At 30.0% G+C, this 22115-nt stretch overlaps 1 protein-coding gene across 3 annotated transcripts in view; it reads right to left on the bottom strand.

Moving 5' to 3' along the window:
- LOC145292415 (uncharacterized) overlaps positions 1-22115 on the bottom strand; it is a 101983-nt gene that overhangs the window by 12246 nt on the left and 67622 nt on the right. For all 3 annotated transcript variants that reach the window (XM_080138725.1, XM_080138723.1, XM_080138726.1), the window contains exons 16-26: positions 21957-22060; positions 19960-20065; positions 18119-18212; positions 14857-14895; positions 10821-11045; positions 8200-8415; positions 7136-7771; positions 5855-5927; positions 3817-3859; positions 1572-1661; positions 534-564 (exon numbers count right to left, since the gene is read on the bottom strand). In XM_080138725.1, the coding sequence (XP_079994851.1) occupies positions 534-564; positions 1572-1661; positions 3817-3859; positions 5855-5927; positions 7136-7771; positions 8200-8415; positions 10821-11045; positions 14857-14895; positions 18119-18212; positions 19960-20065; positions 21957-22060 (1657 nt within the window). The remainder of the gene's footprint in view (positions 1-533; positions 565-1571; positions 1662-3816; positions 3860-5854; positions 5928-7135; positions 7772-8199; positions 8416-10820; positions 11046-14856; positions 14896-18118; positions 18213-19959; positions 20066-21956; positions 22061-22115) is intronic.

Consider the following 22115-nt stretch of genomic DNA (forward strand, 5'->3'; position numbering starts at 1 on the left):
AAGTAAAAAAAAGGGATATGGAAATACATATATAAATAAAACGATCTGAAAGTGAAGAAAATAGGATCAAAAAATTTTTTTTTAAATTTGAAAGCAGTTTGATCTGCTGACCCATGAGGGTAGGAGAGTCAACTTACAAAATTTAAAAAAAAAAAAAAAACACATCCGATCCGACCCCCTGGACAAGAGAAAAGTGGTGTTGATTGGTGGTGATACAAAAGGAAAACAAATGCAAAACGATGGTTCATCTGTCCTGTTTTTAATTCACTTAGAAAAAGCATAATATTAAAAAATGTGAAATCACTTGACATAAACAAGTGAAACAGAAATATTCAACTTAAAAAATATTCCTAATTTAAACTGTCAAGAGTTTTATTGAAAAATAAAAAATTTTTTTTTTTTTAGAAAGGTGACAAATAAAAATGGCTTCCACTGAATATCTTTTATAAAAAATATTATGAAAATAATGACATTGTCAGTATTAAGAAAAGAACAGATGATCCACAATTTATAAATAGAAAAAAAAAACTTACCTTTCGAAGATCAGGACCATTTTTCAAATACCTAAGAAAAGAAAAAAAAAAAAGAATCAACATTAAGTGTGAGACTACTTCACATGTGCATTTCTTGTTTTTATGTTGCTTATATTTTTTTTTTACTATTAATCAATTTTATTGAAATCAATAACATGAACAAAAACCACATTTTTTCAATTGTAGTTAAAAAATAATTTAATAAAATTAAATCTACCATAATGCATTTCACGTCACCTATTTTATTCATTATTTAATAGTTCTCCTTTCTTTTTGCTTTCATCCCAAGCTATACGGCAAATCTGCAATAATCGACTTTTGTCTTCACTTGGCATGATTATCACAGGCTTCGTCTGGGTGAAAACTTGTTTTTTTTTTTATATCATTGTGCAGGGTGTCTGCTGATCTCATCACCAGCTTTCCTCTTGGTCGCTTCCTGTAAAAGCAAATTTTGTGATAGTGTTGCTGTCATCCCTTAGCACACGTGCACACCATCTGAACTTCCATTAGTGTGATGCGGTAGTGCTTTTGGATGCCGTAATTGCAAATGTGTGATTGCAGTATGATACCCAAGATCCGCTGAAACATTTTGGTTTCCATATTGGCAAATCTTCACTTTTGCTTTTCTCATAATTTTATTTTTAAATGAGAAAATTAAATTTTCTGGCTAATAAAAAAGCAACTGTCGCATGATGTCATTTTTAAAGCAGTGTCAAAAGACAAGGGAGATAACTCAACATAATTCAAACTTGTAAGATTTTTGTTCTCATCAATCACTTAAAAATAATTTTCTTTACAAAAACTACTTATGTGATTTTTAGAATATGATATTTTCTTTCCTTCACATGATACAGATTTTTCTTCATATTTGTTTTTAATACAGAGGAAATTTGGACAAGTACTTAAGCAAAATGGAGCGTTGCGAATCAATCGTAGCACTGACCGTTCAGCCATTTGGATCCAATCCTCATATGGTTAAACATAGGTAGAGTCGGTACATTCTACAGGCTAAGGCAGGAGAAAGAGACCTTTACTTACCACTTGTCGTATTTATCACGGGGATAAGTGTCGAACTTCACTTTTACTTTGCCTTCAGCAGGATTCACTTTAATCACTGTTGCGTTAAACCTAACAAATAGATGAAACAGAATTGGTTAGAAAATTGTTTAGCTTGAAACATACAAATAAATACAATTTTTAGAGATATTCTGTTTAAATTTTTTTCTTGTTTTATGAAGCAAAGAAAATCTATTTTCAAAATAATGAATTTTGTTTCGGTATGTTTTATTTCAGTGATTTTATGGATTTAACCAATAATTTCCCAAAGTGACCCCAGATGGAATCAAAGGAAAATTTCAATAGTGTCTTCAGATTTCTTTAAAAAAATATAATGCTTATACTGAAACAGTTGAATACTGTTGTTGACATAGCGATTTCTTTAACACAAATTACATTATATATGTAACGCCCCCCCCCAATCCGCATAAATCTTTAACATGTCAAAATCCATATGACATCTTTCCAGCAACTAACCGCGACAGTCTAACAGTCCGCTAGTGAGCGCCACCTCCTTAACTGTTGGTATTTCCTTTTAGTCCTTATCTCTCTCTTTCTCTCCCCCTACCCCCACCTTCAAAGTCTTATGCATTTTACACCCTTTGCTTCTTTTCCACCTTCTCCCTCTCTCTCCCCCCTCTCCAATCCATGTCTGGTTGAATATTTTAAACTCCACCTCACCCCTTTTCAATATTTATTTAATTATTAAATCTTAAAACTTAAATGTTGTCAAATCAGAATTGAACCCCTCCCCGTTTTTTTTTTTTATTGCTTCTTCTAATATTGTTCTTCCAATCATAACTATTTCTGTTAAAGTCTGATGAAGTTACTGGGTCGTTGATATGATTCGGTAATCGAAACATGTGTAACTAAGCAGATAAAATGGTAATAAATATATATATATATATATATATATATATATATATATATACATACATACACACACACACACTGATAATATTTTTGAATAAATATTAACAATTATTTTTGTACCTACAGACACTAGTTTTTCATGCTTAAACAATCATAAGTGAAATCAAAGTGAAAATAACTGCCAGTCAGAAAATTCACACCCAGTTCTAAAGTCATGCTTGACTCTGAAGGCTAGTATTCTACCTCCAGGCAACAAAAATTAACACAAGAATTGGGGAAAATTAAGTACCTATAAATGTCAAGTCGGTGAGCATGAACAGTAAACAGTCAGAAAGTATTGAATGACAGGAAGTCAGAATGTTGCATTTATGTTCAGATTGACCACTTTTTCTTAATTGCCTAAAGAAGGTGGGATGGAGGCTCAACTTTTTTTTTTTTTTCTTAAAGGGACTTTTTATAATGATAAATAGGATTCCTTCTTTTCAAATTGACAGAAAACAAGAAATTAAATGGATATGCAGAGTATATATACACACACACAATGCTAGATTAAATTTAGATATTCCTTTTTAAATTGTGAATATATGAGACACTAACATAGAAGTAGAAGACAACATTGGTAGCAACATGTTGTATCGATTTCAGCATGCGATTCGAACTCTTTATAGTGATGCAAAACAATGAGTATATATATATAAATATAAATTCTTAACATTCAGAGACTTTCCCCTTTCATTTTATTTTGGAGTGAACAGAAATATTCTGAATTAAAAATTTGTCAATGTTTTTTCATGTCATTTAGTCTGAGTGATATGAAATGATATGAATGATATGAAATGATATACCCGTGTGTGTCATTTAGTCTGAATGATATGAAATGACATGAAATGATATGAAATGATATACCCGTGTGTGTAGAGCATGTAATATGAAATGATATGAATGATATGAAATGATATACCCGTGTGTGTCATTTAGTCTGAATGATATGAAATGATATGAATGATATGAAATGATATACCCGTGTGTCATTTAGTCTGAATGATATGAAATGACATGAAATGATATGAAATGATATACCCGTGTGTGTAGAGCATGTGATATGAATGACATGAAATGATATACCCGTGTGTGTCATTTAGTCTGAATGATATGAAATGATATGAAATGATATACCCGTGTGTGTCATTTAGTCTGAATGATATGAAATGACATGAAATGATATGAAATGATATACCCGTGTGTGTAGAGCATGTAATATGGAGGAAGTTCCTTTTATGAAACCGTTTCAATATTCTAAGAAAAAAAAAAAGTGATAAAATGATAATTACAGAAACGAAATGAGACAACTTACCATCGACCATTCACAAGTGCTTCCACTCGACTATGCAGATCTTCTGTAAAGAAAGAAAAGAAATTTCAAATGATATGCTAGCAACAATCAGATATTTGCTAAAGTATGCTTGTAAAATCAATTGGAAAGAACATTGTATGTAAACATAAGTGTTGGAACGCTTAATTGGAATCAGGAATTGGAAAAACCAGAACTTTTTAAGGTATCGGAAAAATTTGTGTATTTTCTGATACCAAAAACAATTGTTTTTTTTTTGTTTTTTTTATAAAATTTATTTTTCATTGCTGTTACTAATGCTGAACAACTTATCAGGGAAACTAAAATCTATACATCATTCCCGTCAAGTGTATTTTTTTATATTTGCAAAAATATATTTACATATTACATGGGTTTTTGCAGTAAGCTGAAAATAAAAAAATAAAATAACTCTATAACTCAATATTTAAAGGTTTCAAAAAATTCGGAATCAGTAAAAATATTAGAACTGTCCCATCACTGAGATACACACACACAGGGTTCCAGCATCTAGTGACATTAAAAGCAAGTAAGATTAGTACTTAAGAAAAAATAAATAAGTTATAATTATAAAAAACAAAGTTTAAAAAAAAATAAAAACTCAAATTTTGCATTTGTTTCGTCTTGCTTTTAATACTACTAATATTCAATACATCCTCATATTGTAATCGCCACCTATAAATTATCTTATAATACACATAAGTTGTAATTCCTGTCTATTTATTTACAAACTTCTCTTAGGCTTTTTAAGATAGACAACCATTACGAGATATATTCTGAAACTATTAATAAGAGTATTTAGATAAGTATTTTATTTGCTTGGTACAATAATATTTGCATCAGTAACTTTATGGTATTTATAATTTGAAAATAGAGAAAGACTGCGCCTAACTATCTGTGTGTGGGTGTCCAACTAAAAGTCAAACATCACACAAGATACATTTAAAAACTGTACATAATCGGATTTTTAGTAAAAAAAAAAAAAAAGGACCTATCATATATATGTCTCTTTCTCTGTTCAGGTAAAGAAAGTTCAGATACAAAACAACAAAAGGACCATATGCAATACGGACAGAAGAGATACATATTTGCAGGTCGATAGATAATGACGTCTGATCATCAAATAAGAATAAAGGTTTAGAGAGAGAGAGCGTTTTGGCGATGATATTTGTGTTAACAAATTCTGTTGATAGGTGTTTGTGAATTTGAGAAAGAAAAAAAAAAAACAATTCTTCAGACTTTTAGCAAATCTACCACAAGATGAAGTCCTCAAAAACATCAAACAGAACTTTGCGCAGAGAGAAGAAAGAAGCATTCATTTTTACTCAGCAGATCTTAATAATCTTCCATCAACTCTTGAAAAATTAATGATTGTTAATGCATGTCACACCCACACCAATCCTCCTCAAGTGTAGAACCATTCTTGTAATAGAAAAAGGATCCAAAAAGCGATGCCAAACAAAATAAAATTATCCAATTGTGTATATCAAATGTTATTGTCCCAAACAAGCATCAATCCAGTCCGAGAAGTTTTGAATTATAAAAAATTTCAGGGATGCAACATTGTGGTGATGGGACAGAGGCTGGAGCTTGCTTAATAGTGTAGGACTAATTAGATTTGTTTAACGCCAGAATTTTTTTATGTAACAAATTTTTTAATCATGAAACCTACATGTGACAGAAGTTAGCGTACAACTGACACACGAACATAAACAAACCCCGCATTCACTTGTTGAACCATGCATAGATTTGTACTTTGAAGACCAGTTGGACTGACAAGCCATAAGAGTAAGAAATATTTCCTATAAAGGTGTTTTTTTTCACATGCGACTTGAAAGTACAATTTGGTGGGAAAGGGTTAAGAGTGAGAAATTAGAAGTTATTTTCATTGATAGTGTACCTAATGCATCGAAACCTTTTCTCCTGGCAGATTGGTCATTCAAAAAAATATATAGGACTTAAGTTCATATAATAATGCTGAATACACTCGTAACGACAAAATCTGAGACCTAGCAGCACTTACCTTTCATCTCATCAGCATCGTTGGAACTTGGCTCAGCTGGAGCAGATTCAGGTTTTTGATGACCACTTTTTACCTGAGAAGAAAAAAAAAAAAAAAACAAGTTCACAAAGAGAATGTAACCAAGATTTTAAATTCATAGATACATACATGGGTCATTTAATACCAAACATTGTTATTAGCCTTCATATATAAATCCACAATGAATTTAAAATTAGGTTTTGAAATTTTTTTTTGATAAAGATTGATAATTTTCAATTATTTGGACTACTGTTCTCATCTTGGTTGTTATATTCACAGCATTTTGCTTGATGTAATCTCCAACTTTTCAAACTTGGGATTTTTTTATGTTAAACTCCAGAAGTTTTGACCAATGTAACCTTCAATCTTTTTTTTTTTTTTAGGTACATTTTTTTTTTAAATTTGGCAGTCAAGAAATTGCACAAAATTTCAAACTGATTTCTTCATTGAATTCACAGGGTAGATTGTTCTCATTCCATCAGCCGTGATGAAATCGAAGTGTTAATTTATGTTACTCTTAGGTTTTATCAATGACATTTAGAACCGGTTATTAACCAATATTTTTAACCATGAATCCATGGGGACAATTCTAGTAGGAATTTTAGTCACCTTAAACTTAATATTATCTACATGTTTAATTTTGTTTTTTTACCATTACTCATATTGAAAATTTCTTACTGTTTTAAACTACTATTTATAATTATTGGTTCCCATGCTGTATTCAATTTTATTCTACTACTACTACTACTACTACTATGCTAAACATATGCAATACTTTTTCAGTAATTTTACTCTCTATTCTTCTGTCTATAAATTAGCACTTCTACACAGTCATGGCTTATGAAACAAGAACAATCTACTCCAGTGAATTAAATAAAGGACTCTGTACAAAATTCATACAGATTTCCAAATTTTACAAATATTCCCAAGTTCAAAAAGATACATCTGAGGAAGGTCAACGGCCACATCGATCAAAACATGAACATAACAGTTAAAATAAGAAAAGTCTATCGTTTTTAGTAATTATTTCAGAAGAAAGAATGAAACTAAACCCTCAGCTTTCTTTCTTTTTTTCTTTCTTTATTATATTGAACCAGTTGCAGGTTCGAGTGAAGAGGAGAGGAGTACTGTTATTGAAGGAGAAATGTACAAAAAATAGATAAAAGAAAAAAAAAAAATACTAGACATTTTTTTTTCATATATGCCTCACGGTGAATTGTAAAAAAAGAAAAAAAAAGATTTATGTCAGAAAATACAACTTACAACTTGTGTTGAGTTCAGTTCCTTCTGTTGAGGGGAAGCGCTACCATCGACGGACTTTATCACAGAAATATTGGACGAGGAGAGAGAGCTGTCTGCCTCCATTTCTCTTTTGGTTATTTTATCTTCTTTATCACTTTTACTGACCGACGAGGAATCAGCGTTTGACTTGAGATGACCTTTGTTCCTTTCCTCATTATAATTCTCTTTCTTTTCTTCTTTAACCCGCGTCAAAAGTTTGTTGTTCTTATCTTTTCGTTCAATCTCCTTCGATTTCACTTGTTCATCTTGTGAATTTTCTACATTTTCCTCCTCTTCCTCTTCTTCCTCTTCCTCCTCCTCTTCTTCTTCATCTTCGGATGGTGAAGATGGTGCCACGGGTGGCTTGACTGTCTTCTTTACATTGTTACTCTTTCTTGGCGACACTTTCACTGGCTCCTCAATTGCCGTTTTGTCCTCACGGTAATCTTTACTAACCATCTGTGCTTGCCTACGAGATCTTTTAGTTGGAACAATCACTTCCTCCTCCTCCTCCTCCTCCTCCTCAGAATCGTCTTTGTCATCATCATCATCGTCGTCGTCGTCATCATCATCATCATTCCAGCCAGATCGTCTTCTTGGTTTGATTTTCTTTTTAGCCTGAAAATCAAAATCAAAATATGGAACCAATCAATTAGAAATTTACACCGAATAATCATACACAATCGACAATAAGATGAGCGAATATAAAACTCTCTAAAAGTGAGAGTGTGTGCATGTGTGCGAGGACACTTCTCAACCTATATACTCAACAAACTTTTAATCTACAGACTTGAAGGGGGGGAAAAAAAACCCACTTGATCAAATTACATGATTTTTGGAATTTTTCATCTCAATCCCATTAGTGGTACCTACATTATACGGGCATTTTTGTATTTTCTTTTATAAATGCAACTATAATGCTAATCTGAATAAGCACAAAAAAAATTGTATAAGTCACATAGATATGTGACAACTTATGTACAAAGACAAAAAGTTGTCACAATTTTATTAATACAGAGATTGATATTGAAGATATTTAGGCTTACTTTCTTCGGTGTGATGCGTAGTGACGACTTTGAGCTGGATACTTTCTTAGAATTGGAGTTGGAATTTAGTTTGGAAGAATTATTTGCCACGGCTGCTCTTCTTTCCGCATAAACCTGAGCTGCCGTACGAGCTGTCTTCTTGGTTGGCTGAAGAGCTTGCTCTCGCATTCGATGGGAACTCAGAAATTCAGTGGAGTTATGTGCACCCAAGACCGTCTGAAATCAAAACACGGTACAATTAAATTGTATTTGTTTTTTGCTTTTTAAAAGCTTCAATCATCATACAAAATTATTTTTTATATCCTTTCACAATGGAAAATTCAATGAAAAATCTTTATACTATTAGAATGTTATGTTTTTTTTTTGTTTGATCGTATGCAAACAGAAAAATCTGATTGGTTGACAAAAAAGAAATAGGCAGAGTTACACATCACTAAGGAAGTAGATTTTATAATATTAACACCTGAATTCAAGTCTAATATAAGTTTAAAAAGTAAAATAAAACAAAGAGAAAGTTCAACAACTAACAGAGTTGCTTGAGAATGAAAGTTGTTCTTATCAAATCATTGAACGATCAGTGCACAAAATATTTGATTAATAATAAACAAGAATTAATAATCAAAGTCATGTAGTGGCGAGAACAACAAGTGGTAAGAAATAACAAGTAGTTCTTGTTCAGAATTCCCCCATATTAAAAAAAAAAAAAAAAAATGCCCGTGATAGAACAATATTATATTTCAAACCTCACATAAAAATAAAACTACCTGATTAATTTGACTAAAAATAAGCAAAGGAGGACCGATTATCTTTCATCGCCATCTTGGAAATAATCTCAAGAAGTAAAAAGAAATAACTCCACAATAATTCAAACTTGCAAAACTTTTGTTGCAATGTTTACGAATTCCAATTAATCGCTTGAAAATGATTTTCTTTATAAAAATGAAACTATTTTATCATTTTATATATTTTTGGAATATGATATTTTCATTTCGTCACAGGTACGTACATTATACAGATTTTTCTTTATTTTTGTATATAGGTGGAATTCTGAACAAGAACCCAAAATTTTATTCATACATAGATAATATTTAATTAAATATATTTTTACTTATTTGAAAGTAAATTCTTTTATTTGAAATCCATAGAGCTTCCATTTTTATTTGCGCTAAACAAATAATTTGCAGCAAGAAATAAGGCTACAATCATTATCTACATAAATAGTTATTTATAATAAAGAATATGGTATAAATAGTTATTTATAACAAAGACTATGATATAAATAGTTATTTATAACAAAGAATATGATATAAATAGTTATTTATAACAAAGAATGATATAGTTATTTATAATAAAGAATATGGTATAGTTATTTATAATAAAGAATATGGTATAAATAGTTATTTATAACAAAGAATATGACATAAATAGTTATTTATAACAAAGAATATGACATAAATAGTTATTTATAACAAAGAATATGATATAAATAGTTATTTATAACAAAGAATATGGTATAAATAGTTATTTATAACAAAGAATATGACAAATAGTTATTTATAACAAAGAATATGACAAATAGTTATTTATAACAAAGAATATGACATAGTTATTTATAACAAAGAATATGACATAGTTATTTATAACAAAGAATATGGTATAAATAGTTATTTATAACAAAGAATATGGTATAAATAGTTATTTATAACAAAGAATATGGTATAAATAGTTATTTATAACAAAGAATATGATATAAATAGTTATTTATAACAAAGAATATGATATAAATAGTTATTTATAACAAAGAATATGATATAAATAGTTATTTATAACAAAGAATATGGTATAAATAGTTATTTATAACAAAGAATATGATATAAATAGTTATTTATAACAAAGAATATGATATAAATAGTTATTTATAATAAAGAATATGGTATAAATAGTTATTTATAACAAAGAATATGATACAAATAGTTATTTATAACAAAGAATATGGTATAAATAGTTATTTATAACAAAGAATATGATATAAATAGTTATTTATAACAAAGAATATGATATAAATAGTTATTTATAACAAAGAATATGATATAAATAGTTATTTATAATAAAGAATATGATATAAATAGTTATTTATAATAAAGAATATGATATAAATAGTTATTTATAACAAAGAATATGATATAAATAGTTATTTATAACAAAGAATATGATATAAATAGTTATTTATAACAAAGAATATGGTATAGTTATTTATAACAAAGAATATGGTATAAATAGTTATTTATAACAAAGAATATGGTATAAATAGTTATTTATAACAAAGAATATGACAAATAGTTATTTATAACAAAGAATATGGTATAAATAGTTATTTATAACAAAGAATATGATATAAATAGTTATTTATAACAAAGAATATGATATAAATAGTTATTTATAACAAAGAATATGGTATAAATAGTTATTTATAACAAAGAATATGATATAAATGGTTATTTATAACAAAGAATATGGTATAAATAGTTATTTATAACAAAGAATATGATATAAATAGCTTCTAATGATATTGAAAATTTAAAACTTTATTTTGTGTTTCATTCATGAACGTCCTAACTCACCCGACTTCCCGACTTGGATTTGTTATGCATTTCTGTAGATTTCCGCTTCTTTGCCTCCTCTTCCTTCTTTCGATCATTTTCTGCTTTCCGTTTCGCCTCCCGCTGCCGTCTCTTCTCCTCTTCTTCCTCTTTCCTTTTCTCTTCACGCTGCCTTTCCTCTTCTTCCTTCTTCTTTCGCTCCTCTTCGAGCTTTAGTTGTCGTGACGACTCAACCACTTTTTTGCTCTAAAAAAGGTTAAAAGATTGTTTGCATTGTCAGTTTGTTGTGTCTAAATTACAAGGAAAAGGACAAAAGTTTGTTTTTTTAATATATGCAAATTTTTTTTTTTTTAAATATCCCTGAACTATAAGCATCAAATTTGACCTTTATGTAATGACTAGCGAGGGGGTACCCAGCGTTGCCCGGGTGTTTGGAGGTGTGTGTGGTTTTGGGTAAATCAAAACACCCGGGTGTTTGTGTCGGTTGGGAGAATTAAAAAAAAGTTTTGCTAGGTAAGTATGAGGATCGAACCCAAACCCTTGAGGCAAAGTTGGAAATTAAAGTGTGAAAAAAAACGTGCGCCGTTAACCACTGGGCCACCACGAAATACTAACGAAAACACGTTTGAATTTATTTAATTATTTAGAATTGGTGACTGCGGGGTAGTATTTTATTTATTGCGGGAACGCTTTTTTTATTTTTATTTTCCCAAGATATTGGAGGGGGGGGGGCAACTTCCCATAACAAGGGGAGGGGATTGTCCAAATTGAATAGCAATTGTCTGAAATAAGGAAAATTTCCATATTGATCAAAGCTGATTGCTTTTGGACATTTCCGGCAATCCCGACCGGAAAAATACCGCCAGAATTAGTGTCCCTTTTAGTATACGAAAAAGCCTAATCCACATGCGGCGAGTGAAAAATGTTGAATATTTATTATTTTATTTTCAAAGTCGAGCAAATTAAATAGACAGGCGACCTCCGTTGTTAACTCGTAGATATTATCATTTATATGTGATATAAAAAGTTTTAAGTTGTTGTGAGCCGACCGACCGCTTCTCGGAAAAAAGCCTTTCTTGGACATATACAAAAAGCGAACATAAATACACACATTTTCGCTTTTATATATATATATATATATATATATATATATATAGATGATAAAAATTATCAATTAAGAATATAAAATCCTAAAATGTCTCATACCAAACTAGCTACATCTCCCCACAGTTTTTTAGTTTCATGTTTTTATAAAACAAAATAAAATAAATTTGTTATATTGACTGGTACATGTGAACTAGTAAATAATGAGCTGAGCATGCAAGGTCCCCTCTTCCACAAGTGAAAAATTTACTTTCACCATGACTAATGTTTGTGCAAAATTTTAAAAAAAAAATCCAAGTTATAGTTATTGAGAAAAGTGCGATTAAATGAACAGATGAATGATTTGGGGGCAACCAAAGTTATTCTGGAAAATTCATTCTAGCATAAAAATTTATTTTTGCCATAACTAATGTTTGTGCAAAATTCCAAAATAATCCAAGGCGTGGTTATTAAGAAAAATGTGAACAAGCAAACAGACGAATGGTAGTGAATTACTAGGTCAAATCACTCCTTTGTCGGGAAACCAAAAACTGGTTACATTCATAAAAATCCAAAATGGAGTAGTGAAATTTTTTTAGCAAATTTACAAGGAAGATGAGTATGAAATCATTATTTGATTAAAGGGAGATAACCTAACTTCACTTCCTTTACTTAATTTCTTTTTTTAGTTTCAACTACAAGATTTAGTGATAGCTTGTTAAAATGATGATTGCATACTTATCTTTCGATTTCCTCAGAAATTTCAAGAATCCATATTGGATTTTGCAAATATTACCAGCTTTTATTCACCTGTTCCCATAACCCCGTCAACTTTATATAGCTAATTCAATTTAACTTTTTTTTTGTAATTAAAACATGATTTTAAGTGAAATGAAATTGTTTTAAAATAATGTTAAAACACATTAAAACAAATAATAAGCATCCATACCATAGGAAATTACTTATAACACAAAAGCATTTTCCCTTTGCCTCCAAACATCAGTCTATGCCATTGTCAAGATGCCTTGTTCCCTATTGCCATACTATGGCAATGGGGAACAAGGCATCTTGCAGTTTGCAGTTCTAGATCTACTCTTCCAGGCTTTGCCTCCTCATCCTTTCAGAAGAGATTAGTTTATTGCTAATTGCCTAATACACCCCTACTGGAAATATTGGAGCTGTACAGGCATATTTTTGTAGTCCATGGTACTCTTCCTTTAGGGTGCTGGCTTTTCAAACTGGGATTTTCTGACCCTGTATCACATCTTCCTGCAATGTGAATAAGATAAATATGTGCCTACTTGCTGTGTCGTTATGAATTATTGTTGAGTTATCTTCCTACGTTTTTTTAAAGATATTTTTCAAAATGTTGGGCGAGACATCACTTCTTGTATACTTATAAAATTTAAAAAAAAAAACTATTTGATCAATTTAAGTAATTTTTAGAATATGGTATTTTTGTTTTGTCACAGGTACATACATTATACAGATTTTTCTTTGTTTTTTAAAATGAGGGACTTCTGGACAAGAACTTATTTGTACATATTCATATATATATATATATATATATGGTACTTGTACAGTTTAATCAAGATATTAAGAAAAATGAAAATATTGAAAAAAGGTTATATTGCACATATCCGTTATGGAACAAAGTCCTCTGAAAAAAAAATTTCATTAACTTTCAAGTAGTTTTTTTTTTTTTTTACAGCGAAAAAACAATTTGTTATGATATCAAGCAAAAGGTTTGACTTTTAGGAAGAAAAGCTAGTATTAAAGATGGAGAGGGAGTGTCAGCGCTTTAACTGGAGTTATCTCTCCGTGGCTTATTCAATAAATTCCATAATGGCTGACTTCAACACGCTCTCATAAGAACGTGTTTTTCTGCTGTAAAAAAAAACAAAAAAAACTACTCGATCAAATTAAATGAAATTTTTTTTTCGGAGATCTTCAGTCCAAAACGGATATGTACAACAATATAACCTTTTTCGATATTTTCATTTTTGAATGTCTTGATTAAATTGTACAAGTACCATATATATATATATATATATATATATTTTTGTTATTCTACTCATTTGGCAAGGTGTGAACTTTGATTGACATCAAATGCAGAGTGATGCTAAAAGTTATTTGTATTAACGCTAGATAAGATATTTCATCGAGATGTGAAAAAAAAAAAAGACAATGTATAAATGTCACTTTTTTCTCCTACATGTGTGAATGAAAGATGAACTAATACTGTTACTTAGTAGGAACCCTACGTTGATGACAAGTTAGCTAGTGTGAATTTTGACATGGGTCACATTTACTGCATGTCAGGATAACTTTAATCTGCAAACAGAATTGTTCCCAGCGACAGGTGACGTAAAGTTAATGCAGGAAGCAGTAAGTCAAACACCATAGACAAAACAAGAGTCAAACAATGACAAATGATGTTACATTTTTGAGCTGAAAGAAGCAAAGATCATCAAATCATCTCTGAAGCTGTGGAAATGAGATGTCATCAATTATGTAGAAAATTTGATAATCTAAGCAAAATGTTACCATGATGTCTGTCTGTGTTCATCACTCATTTCAGTTGTTAAATTAGAAAGTTAAGTAAATAATTAGCTAAGACAACATTAGCCTTTTTCTCTCGAGTCAATTTTCTCCAAATAAAACCTTGAGAAAATTCTCAACAAATGTACCATTGTCCTCTTTTTTCATGAAAAGAAGCTTATTTCTATAGCAATGACCAGACAAAATCACAATAATGAAAAGAAGTGGAAAGCGCATAGCTGATCAATATGTATCAATACCCTACATGTATGTATAAAGACATTCTTATTTATTATTGAAAATATAACAATACTATTTGTAAACGGGATTAAATTATTTCCATGTTGAAGCATGCTATAGAATTAGCAAATGCTTATGAATTCAAAGGGAGATAATTCAGATGAAGAGTCAAAATATTAAAAAAGAAACTTGCCTGTAATTTCATTAATTTTTCCGTTTTCTTTTTGATATCCTACAAAATACAAAAAATTTAAATTCATTTAACAAAACGTCCAAATAAAATCTGGTTAAATCTCATTTCAATCAACCAAATTATTTTTTTAGTTAAATCCTGGTTTTAGAAATTAAATTTTTGGAAAAAATATTTTTAAAGAAAACATTAGAAAAGTAAATCAACGTTCCTCATATATATATATAAAATATCAAAATGAAAACTTTGTCAAAAACGTTTTTAAAAAATATAAACAAGTCAAGAACAAGCCTAGTTAAGGAGAGGAACCATTTTTTAAATATTATTAAAAAAGGAAAATGTTTTCTTTGATTTTGTAGTTATCTTTTAAAAATAAAAATTGGTTCTCCATCCCCAACTAGAAAATTATGAACTCAAGTTACATATTAGTTTATCAATTGAGACAATTTTTATTTTTGTACCTTTTCTCCACTTTAAAAACCGACCCTGGTGTCTAACTCTGTCCCGTGGGGAGGCATTGTAAATAGGTACATATTAGTTTACCATTTCACATGTACAATGAAACTTCTTATAACATATCATTTTTACTGAAAGAATATTTGGCCAATACAGCACAATCAAATACTGTTTTATTTTTCCTATTGTGGATTGGTCCACACTGTGCTCAGTTTGCTTTTGAATTTCACTTATGCAACGTAAAATAGTTGGATAACATCAGGTAGTTTTGCGATAAAGGGGCATAACTCTTAGATCAACAATACTGGAAATAATACAATGCAGCTTCAGAAGAATCAATTTTATTTTAATATTTAAAAAATACTTTGACAGTATTTTAATTAATACTAAAACATATTTATATATTCGTTGCCACTTTTTTAATATTTTGACATAAAGAATGATTTTCAAGTCCCTTTTCAAGCCATTTTTATTTTCAAGGTAATGATAAAAATAAAAAAGTTCAAAATTCAAGGTCATTTCAAACCTGTGCAAACCCTGATTAGGATTTAATCATAATCTCTTACTTAGAAAACATGATATATACAAGAGGATAAGAATTTTAAAATTTTCTCTCATCTATTAAAGACAAAATTTTTGGTAGAATTTTAAGTTTCTTCAAAAAATAATTGCAGGTTTCACATTTCAGGAGTTGACAAAAATACAAGGTGGAACGATACAATTGTCGTCCTAGAAAAGATGACATGATTCCATTTCCATTTGATAAAAACCAGTTTTTTTTTTTGTTGCAAACCATCTACTAGTTGGCTAGTTGTGTACAAATCCCAAGAGCGATAGGAACCTGAAAGTGACACAATGTTCAACGAGCAAGATCAGAGATGCGCCGCTATACAACTCATGCTCTCTACTGATCCAATTTATGACAATAGGACCATTGGCAGCACGCACAAAATGAAATGCTGGATTGCCACGAATAACAGGGATGTGCCCAGGATGATGAAAAAGTTTTCGGCAACAGTTTTGGTCTTTGTTGTGGTTTCAAGTGAGGGCCACATTATACCACCTCACATCTTCGAAGTTGGCTGGAAAGTCAACACCAAAGTGTACCTGGAAGTGCTGAAGAGTGTGGTGATCCCTGCTTCAATCAGGTGGCTGCTGGAAGATCCTGAGTGTGGAAGCAGGACTTGGCGCCAGCCCACAAATTTAAAGAAACACAGGCTTCTCTCACTGCCCTCTCCTCCCCCAACTTGAACCCACTGGACTACTTTGGTTTGGTCATATGTCGAGAGCATCACCAATATGACCTCCCACAACACCAAAACCAGCCTGATTGCCGCCATCCACCAAGTATTCGACGGCACTTGCGGAAAACGCATGCGCCCAGTTCTGGACCCGTATCAAGGCAGTGATTGAGGCTGAAGGTGGTTACATCAAATAGATGTCAGCTCTACTACATAATTAAGTTACCTGATCTGATTTTTTCAATCAAGTTTTAAAATAAAGCTGTAATCTTATTTTATTAAGAGCGACAACTTTATCGTTCTACCCTGTACGATCCAACTAAAGTCAGTTTTAAAAACTTTAAATATTTTAATATTTAAAGACTACGTACAAAATATATTAAACTATTAATCTTGTATAATTTTCAGACTCCACACATTTGAAAACGCAAAAAATTCACATTCAGACAAATTTTAATTTTATCTCTCGGTATTAAAAAAAACAAAAAAAAACGAACAAACAAATCCATATTTACTCAATTTCGTCTTAAACTTTTAGAGGATTTAGGATTTCAACGTTTGCTTTTGATTTGCTAACAAAAATGACATTTATTATAATTGTAACCCATAATTTCCAGAGATTTTGCAAGAATAAAATGAATATGTTTACTAGTAAACATTAGAATTTATTTCCAAAGATATATTATGTACGCCACCCGCGTTTTTTTTGTTTGTTGTTGGCACTGGTGTGTCATACTCTTAAAATAAACGGTTAATTTTGTCTATGAAACTGGTATAATTATTTGTATGAATTCAGCCTTCATTGGGCTTGCTAGGAAACTAATTATGGTGACAACTAAAATATATGGCGCCTCTTTCTGAGGCAGCAATCAGATTCTTGTAAAAGTCAGATTATGGTCTATTTTCATCACATTGGTTGTTGGGTTTTATGACATGTCACCCATTGTTGCATTATTTTATGCCCAATCTGTACAGAATATAATTTGTAGATTAATTTCTTTTGTAAAAACATATATTATAAACATGTAAATAATAGTACCATCAGTCAGTATAATCCAGGGAATGGTGATAACTCCAAAAGTTTCACAATTAGATCCTTAGCAATGTTCAAAAAGAAAAAAAAAGGTGCTTGTGCCATATAATTCAATTTCAAAAAATGCATTTTAGATTATAAACAAACTACTTATGTATTAACATGTCATGTTGAAATTAGTAAAAATTCCAAAAATTATGAGAACTGATCGGTAAAATATCTGTTAAAACTATTTTTTTTTTTTTTTTTTTTTTTTTACAAAAAAACATATTAGCAATATGCCATTTTCTATTCTGATATGTCAAATTTTAATATTTTGTCATAATAATAGACTACAGTTAAAAACCCTTTAATATTTAACAAATACAATAAAACTTTATAATTCAATAAATTGTATTTTTACGTTTAATTATTTTTTTTACTTAATCAATTTTTACTAATTTGACATGACACACACGTATATAATACTGTTTTTAACCAAAATGCATTTATTATACTGCACCATAAAAAAGGGGGGGGGTAAAAATTTTCTGACCTCTTCAAGTTCTTTTTGTTTTTGTGCTTTTGATTTTATTTCTTTCTTTAAAAGTCCTTCAGAAATATTCAGTTTATGCTCAGCTGAAGAACATCTACAAAAGAAAAGTATATACATACATATATATATATATATATATATATATATATATATATAAAGAGAGAGATTTAAAAATGACATCAAATAACTTTTTTCAATATTTATTAAAAATTCTTTTATAATTGCTCTAATTCTTTTTTTAAACAACAGATTCTCTTTAAACATAACCTTTTAATCAGTGGTGATCTAGGGATCAATAATACCTGTTGGGTCCATTACAATTTTTAGCAAAATATACTTTCAATACAAGTTAGATGAACGATAATGAAAATTCTTTTTGTATGAAATTAAAACAACTTTTTCTATTTTAATATTGTTATAATTCTATAAAAATAAATTTATATATATCTTTTTTTTAAATTCCAGTAGTGTATGAAAAAGTGAGAACGCATCTTTGATATATTTGTCAATTTCCATTTTCAGCCACTTTCCTAACCCCAACAAAAAACCAAGAGTGAAGTTTAACTTTTCCATCCAGCTCATCTCTAAGTGGGCATACACACATTAGATTTCAAGTTTTTGTGTTTCAATTGGAATATTCTGTTAAAAACCTTACATCGTACGGAATAATTTATTTTAAATGGGCATTTGAAAATAACGTTGTAATAAAAATATTGGTCCTTGTGCAGAATTCCTTCCACATTAAAAAAAAATAAATTATATTTTTGTTTTTGGTACTTGTACAGTTAAATCAAGACATTAAAAAATGAAAATATCAAAAAAAGGTTATATTGTACGTATCAGTTTTGAACTGAAGATCTCCAGAAAAATTTGTTACTTAATTTGATTGAGTAGTTTTTTTTTTTACAGCGGAAAAACACGTTTTTTTTTTTAATTTTTGTTTGGATAATTCAATTTAAAGCGCCGACACTCCCTCCCCATCTTTAATACTAGCTTTTCTTCCTAAAAATCAAATCTTTTGCTCGGTATCATAACAAATTGTTTTTTCGTTGTGTAAAAAAAAAAAAAAAACTACTTGATGAAATTAAGTGAAAATTTTTTTCAGAGAACTTCATTCCATAACGGATACGTACAATTTAAACTTTTTTTTTTTTTTTCGATATTTTCATTTTTTAATGTCTTGGTTAAACTTTACAAGTACCTTGTTTTTTCACAATTCCATATATCATGCAGATTTTTCTTTATATTTGTTTTTTTATATATGAATTCTAGACAAGAACCAAAAATCAGAGCATAAGTCATTCTAGATTTTAAAGATTTATAAAAATAAATAAATCAATAAAGACATTGCACATTAATATAGAGTTTGATCAAGGCTTAGTTTACATAAAAAAAAAAAAATTTTTAAATTTAACTTTTTTAGGGTTTTTTTTTTTTTTTTTTTTTTTTTTTTTTACATATTTTCTTTGATTTTCCCCCCTTTCTTTAGCTTCACATGGCAAAGATTTCCTTCATCCCGATGAGACATTAAGATTAAATTGCTTCCTTATTCTTCAGATCTGGTCCCTGAGCAGTTGCAGATATTTGAAAAATACCTCAGGGAAGAGATTTGGCTCTAATGAAGAAATGATATCAGAAACCAAAATAGAGAAAAAAGAGAGAAAAGACAAATCGTTCTACAAAGAAAAAAAAAAGGCATCAGTTTTAGAGAAATGTATCATTCTAGGAGATTATGTTGTCAAATAATGTTGAATTTTACCTAAAAATTAGTGTTTAATTAGTTAGGCCCGGGACTTATTGAGGAATGTGTTAAGTTCAAAATCGAAAACCAGTTCACTCACTTGTTATGTGATAAATCTGGGTTCATGCTACAAACCCAATCATCTGGAAAATCACGGCCAACATTGTTGGCAGAATATGGCAACGTTCTCCATTTGAGACAAGCATCTAAAAGAAAGACACAAAAAACATTGTAATATAAATGGTAAAAAATTTTTTAAATTGTTGCATTTGGTAATGTTTATAGTGAGATCAAAATATTTCCTTTGTATAGAGCACAATACAATCACAATCATGTTTAAACTATTTAAAAAAAATGTTATCATGCCATCTTCTTGGTTGTTTACTTCTTTTTCCTGCACCCTTCCACCACTCCACCTAGACATGAACACTAAATGCACTTTCAAAATACTGTGATTATGATGTACTACCTTTTTTTATTTTTCTGTATTGTTTAACACAAATTTTCAAGAACCCATGGCATAACAGATAAAGTACTAGGCAAAATTTAGTTCTAAATAACATTCTTCTGGAGGTTGAAGTTTCAATACTCAAAATATAATTGTGAATTACTCAGAACTTCTACCCATTCAAGGTTGGCAGATTGAAAGCATGCTGTCGGGTTAAATAAAGAGTTCCATTTAAAATTCTGTACAGATTTCTGAGTTCAACAGAAAGATTCCAAAGTTTGACAAAAAGATCGGAGGTTACACTGGCCGAAACATTGTAAGAATAACACTCAAGATGAGAACAGTAGTTTGAAGAATTCAAAGAATACACAAATTTTCTTATTGTATAGAAATATCTGTTGTGCAATCAACCAACTTTGCAATTAAAATCATCCTTTATGATGAAAGAATTGTCTTAAGGAACTACAAGCAACAATCATGAAGGCAAGTCAGGAGTTTTGGCTTGACAGAGTCAGATTCAAACAGTGGATCATTGAACATATCAAGACTAAACTAATACATGAGAGCAGAAGATGAAGCAGCATATCTACAAGGTGTCTTCAATAAGTTTCCAGACTTTTTTGTACAGGCATTCAAAATTATTGTAGATTCTTGAAAATTCAGTATGTTCTTGCTATACCATCTTATGAAATGAGTGACCAATTTTTATTTCAGGTTCAAATGAACAGCTACAGCATGAATTGGTATAAATGCTACGAAAACCTGATTATCACAATTGGTGATTTTCAAAAATGCAATCTAGATGTGAGGATACTTTAGAAGAATAATATGCAATAAAATTCTGTTTTAAACTTGGAAAAAATGCCACAAAAACATATGGAATTCTTCAGACTGCTTTGGACCATCTTGCACGAGTAGAGTATCAGTTTTTGAGTGGCATAAGAGATTCAAAGAAGGCAGAGAATCTGTGAGGGATGATGAGAGGTGTGGAAGTGGAAGGAGTAAGGAAGTTAGAATGCCAGAGTTGATTGGTCAAATAAAGAATTTTATAGATAAGGACCATCAGGTGTCTTTAGAGACAGTAAGTGCACAGTTTGAGGTGAACGTAGGAACTATACACACAATTATTCGCAAGGAACTGAAAATGCAGAAGATTTGCCAAGCATCACTTAATAGCAAATTCTTGGAGATATGGAATCTGTAATTTATAATTCGTATTAAACCATTATTCACAGTTAAATGATGGTTGGAGATGAGGTTCGTCATTCAATATGAAACTTCTTTGAGTGGAGCAAACTTTTCTTATGATTATTTTCATGATTTATATGTGGAGTAAGGATTTCTTTGAGTTTCTGTTTTTATATAAAACTCAAAATCGGCAGCCATTTTCTTTCTAGACTGCTATCTGTACAAATTACACAAAAAAATGAAAGTAACAGAGTTTAATAAATCTGATGTTCTTTTTTCCAAGCAATGCAAATGTCGCTGAAATGGAATAAGATTTTTCTTTTGTAAATAAAAAAAAAAAAACATTGTTATAAAGAAGAATATCCAATAAAATTCTGACTACCAATGAGGGAGGTGGGGGAACTAGAAGCTAATATTTATACAATGCTATTTGCCAACATCTGTATATACGGAGTACTTACCACATTGTAATGTAGAACTAACTTGCATTGCTCGACGGCGCGCATATTTTGGATCTGTCGAAGGTGGATCTTTCCATTTGGCGCTAATATAGCCAAAATTTGACCTAAAACATTAAAAAAGAAAATAAATATATACATATAAGTATTTAAAAAAAGACA

The sequence above is a fragment of the Euprymna scolopes genome, chromosome 2 (assembly GCF_053919585.1).
Source record: "Euprymna scolopes isolate OS-2025 chromosome 2, ASM5391958v1, whole genome shotgun sequence".
Classification (NCBI taxonomy): domain Eukaryota; kingdom Metazoa; phylum Mollusca; class Cephalopoda; order Sepiida; family Sepiolidae; genus Euprymna; species Euprymna scolopes.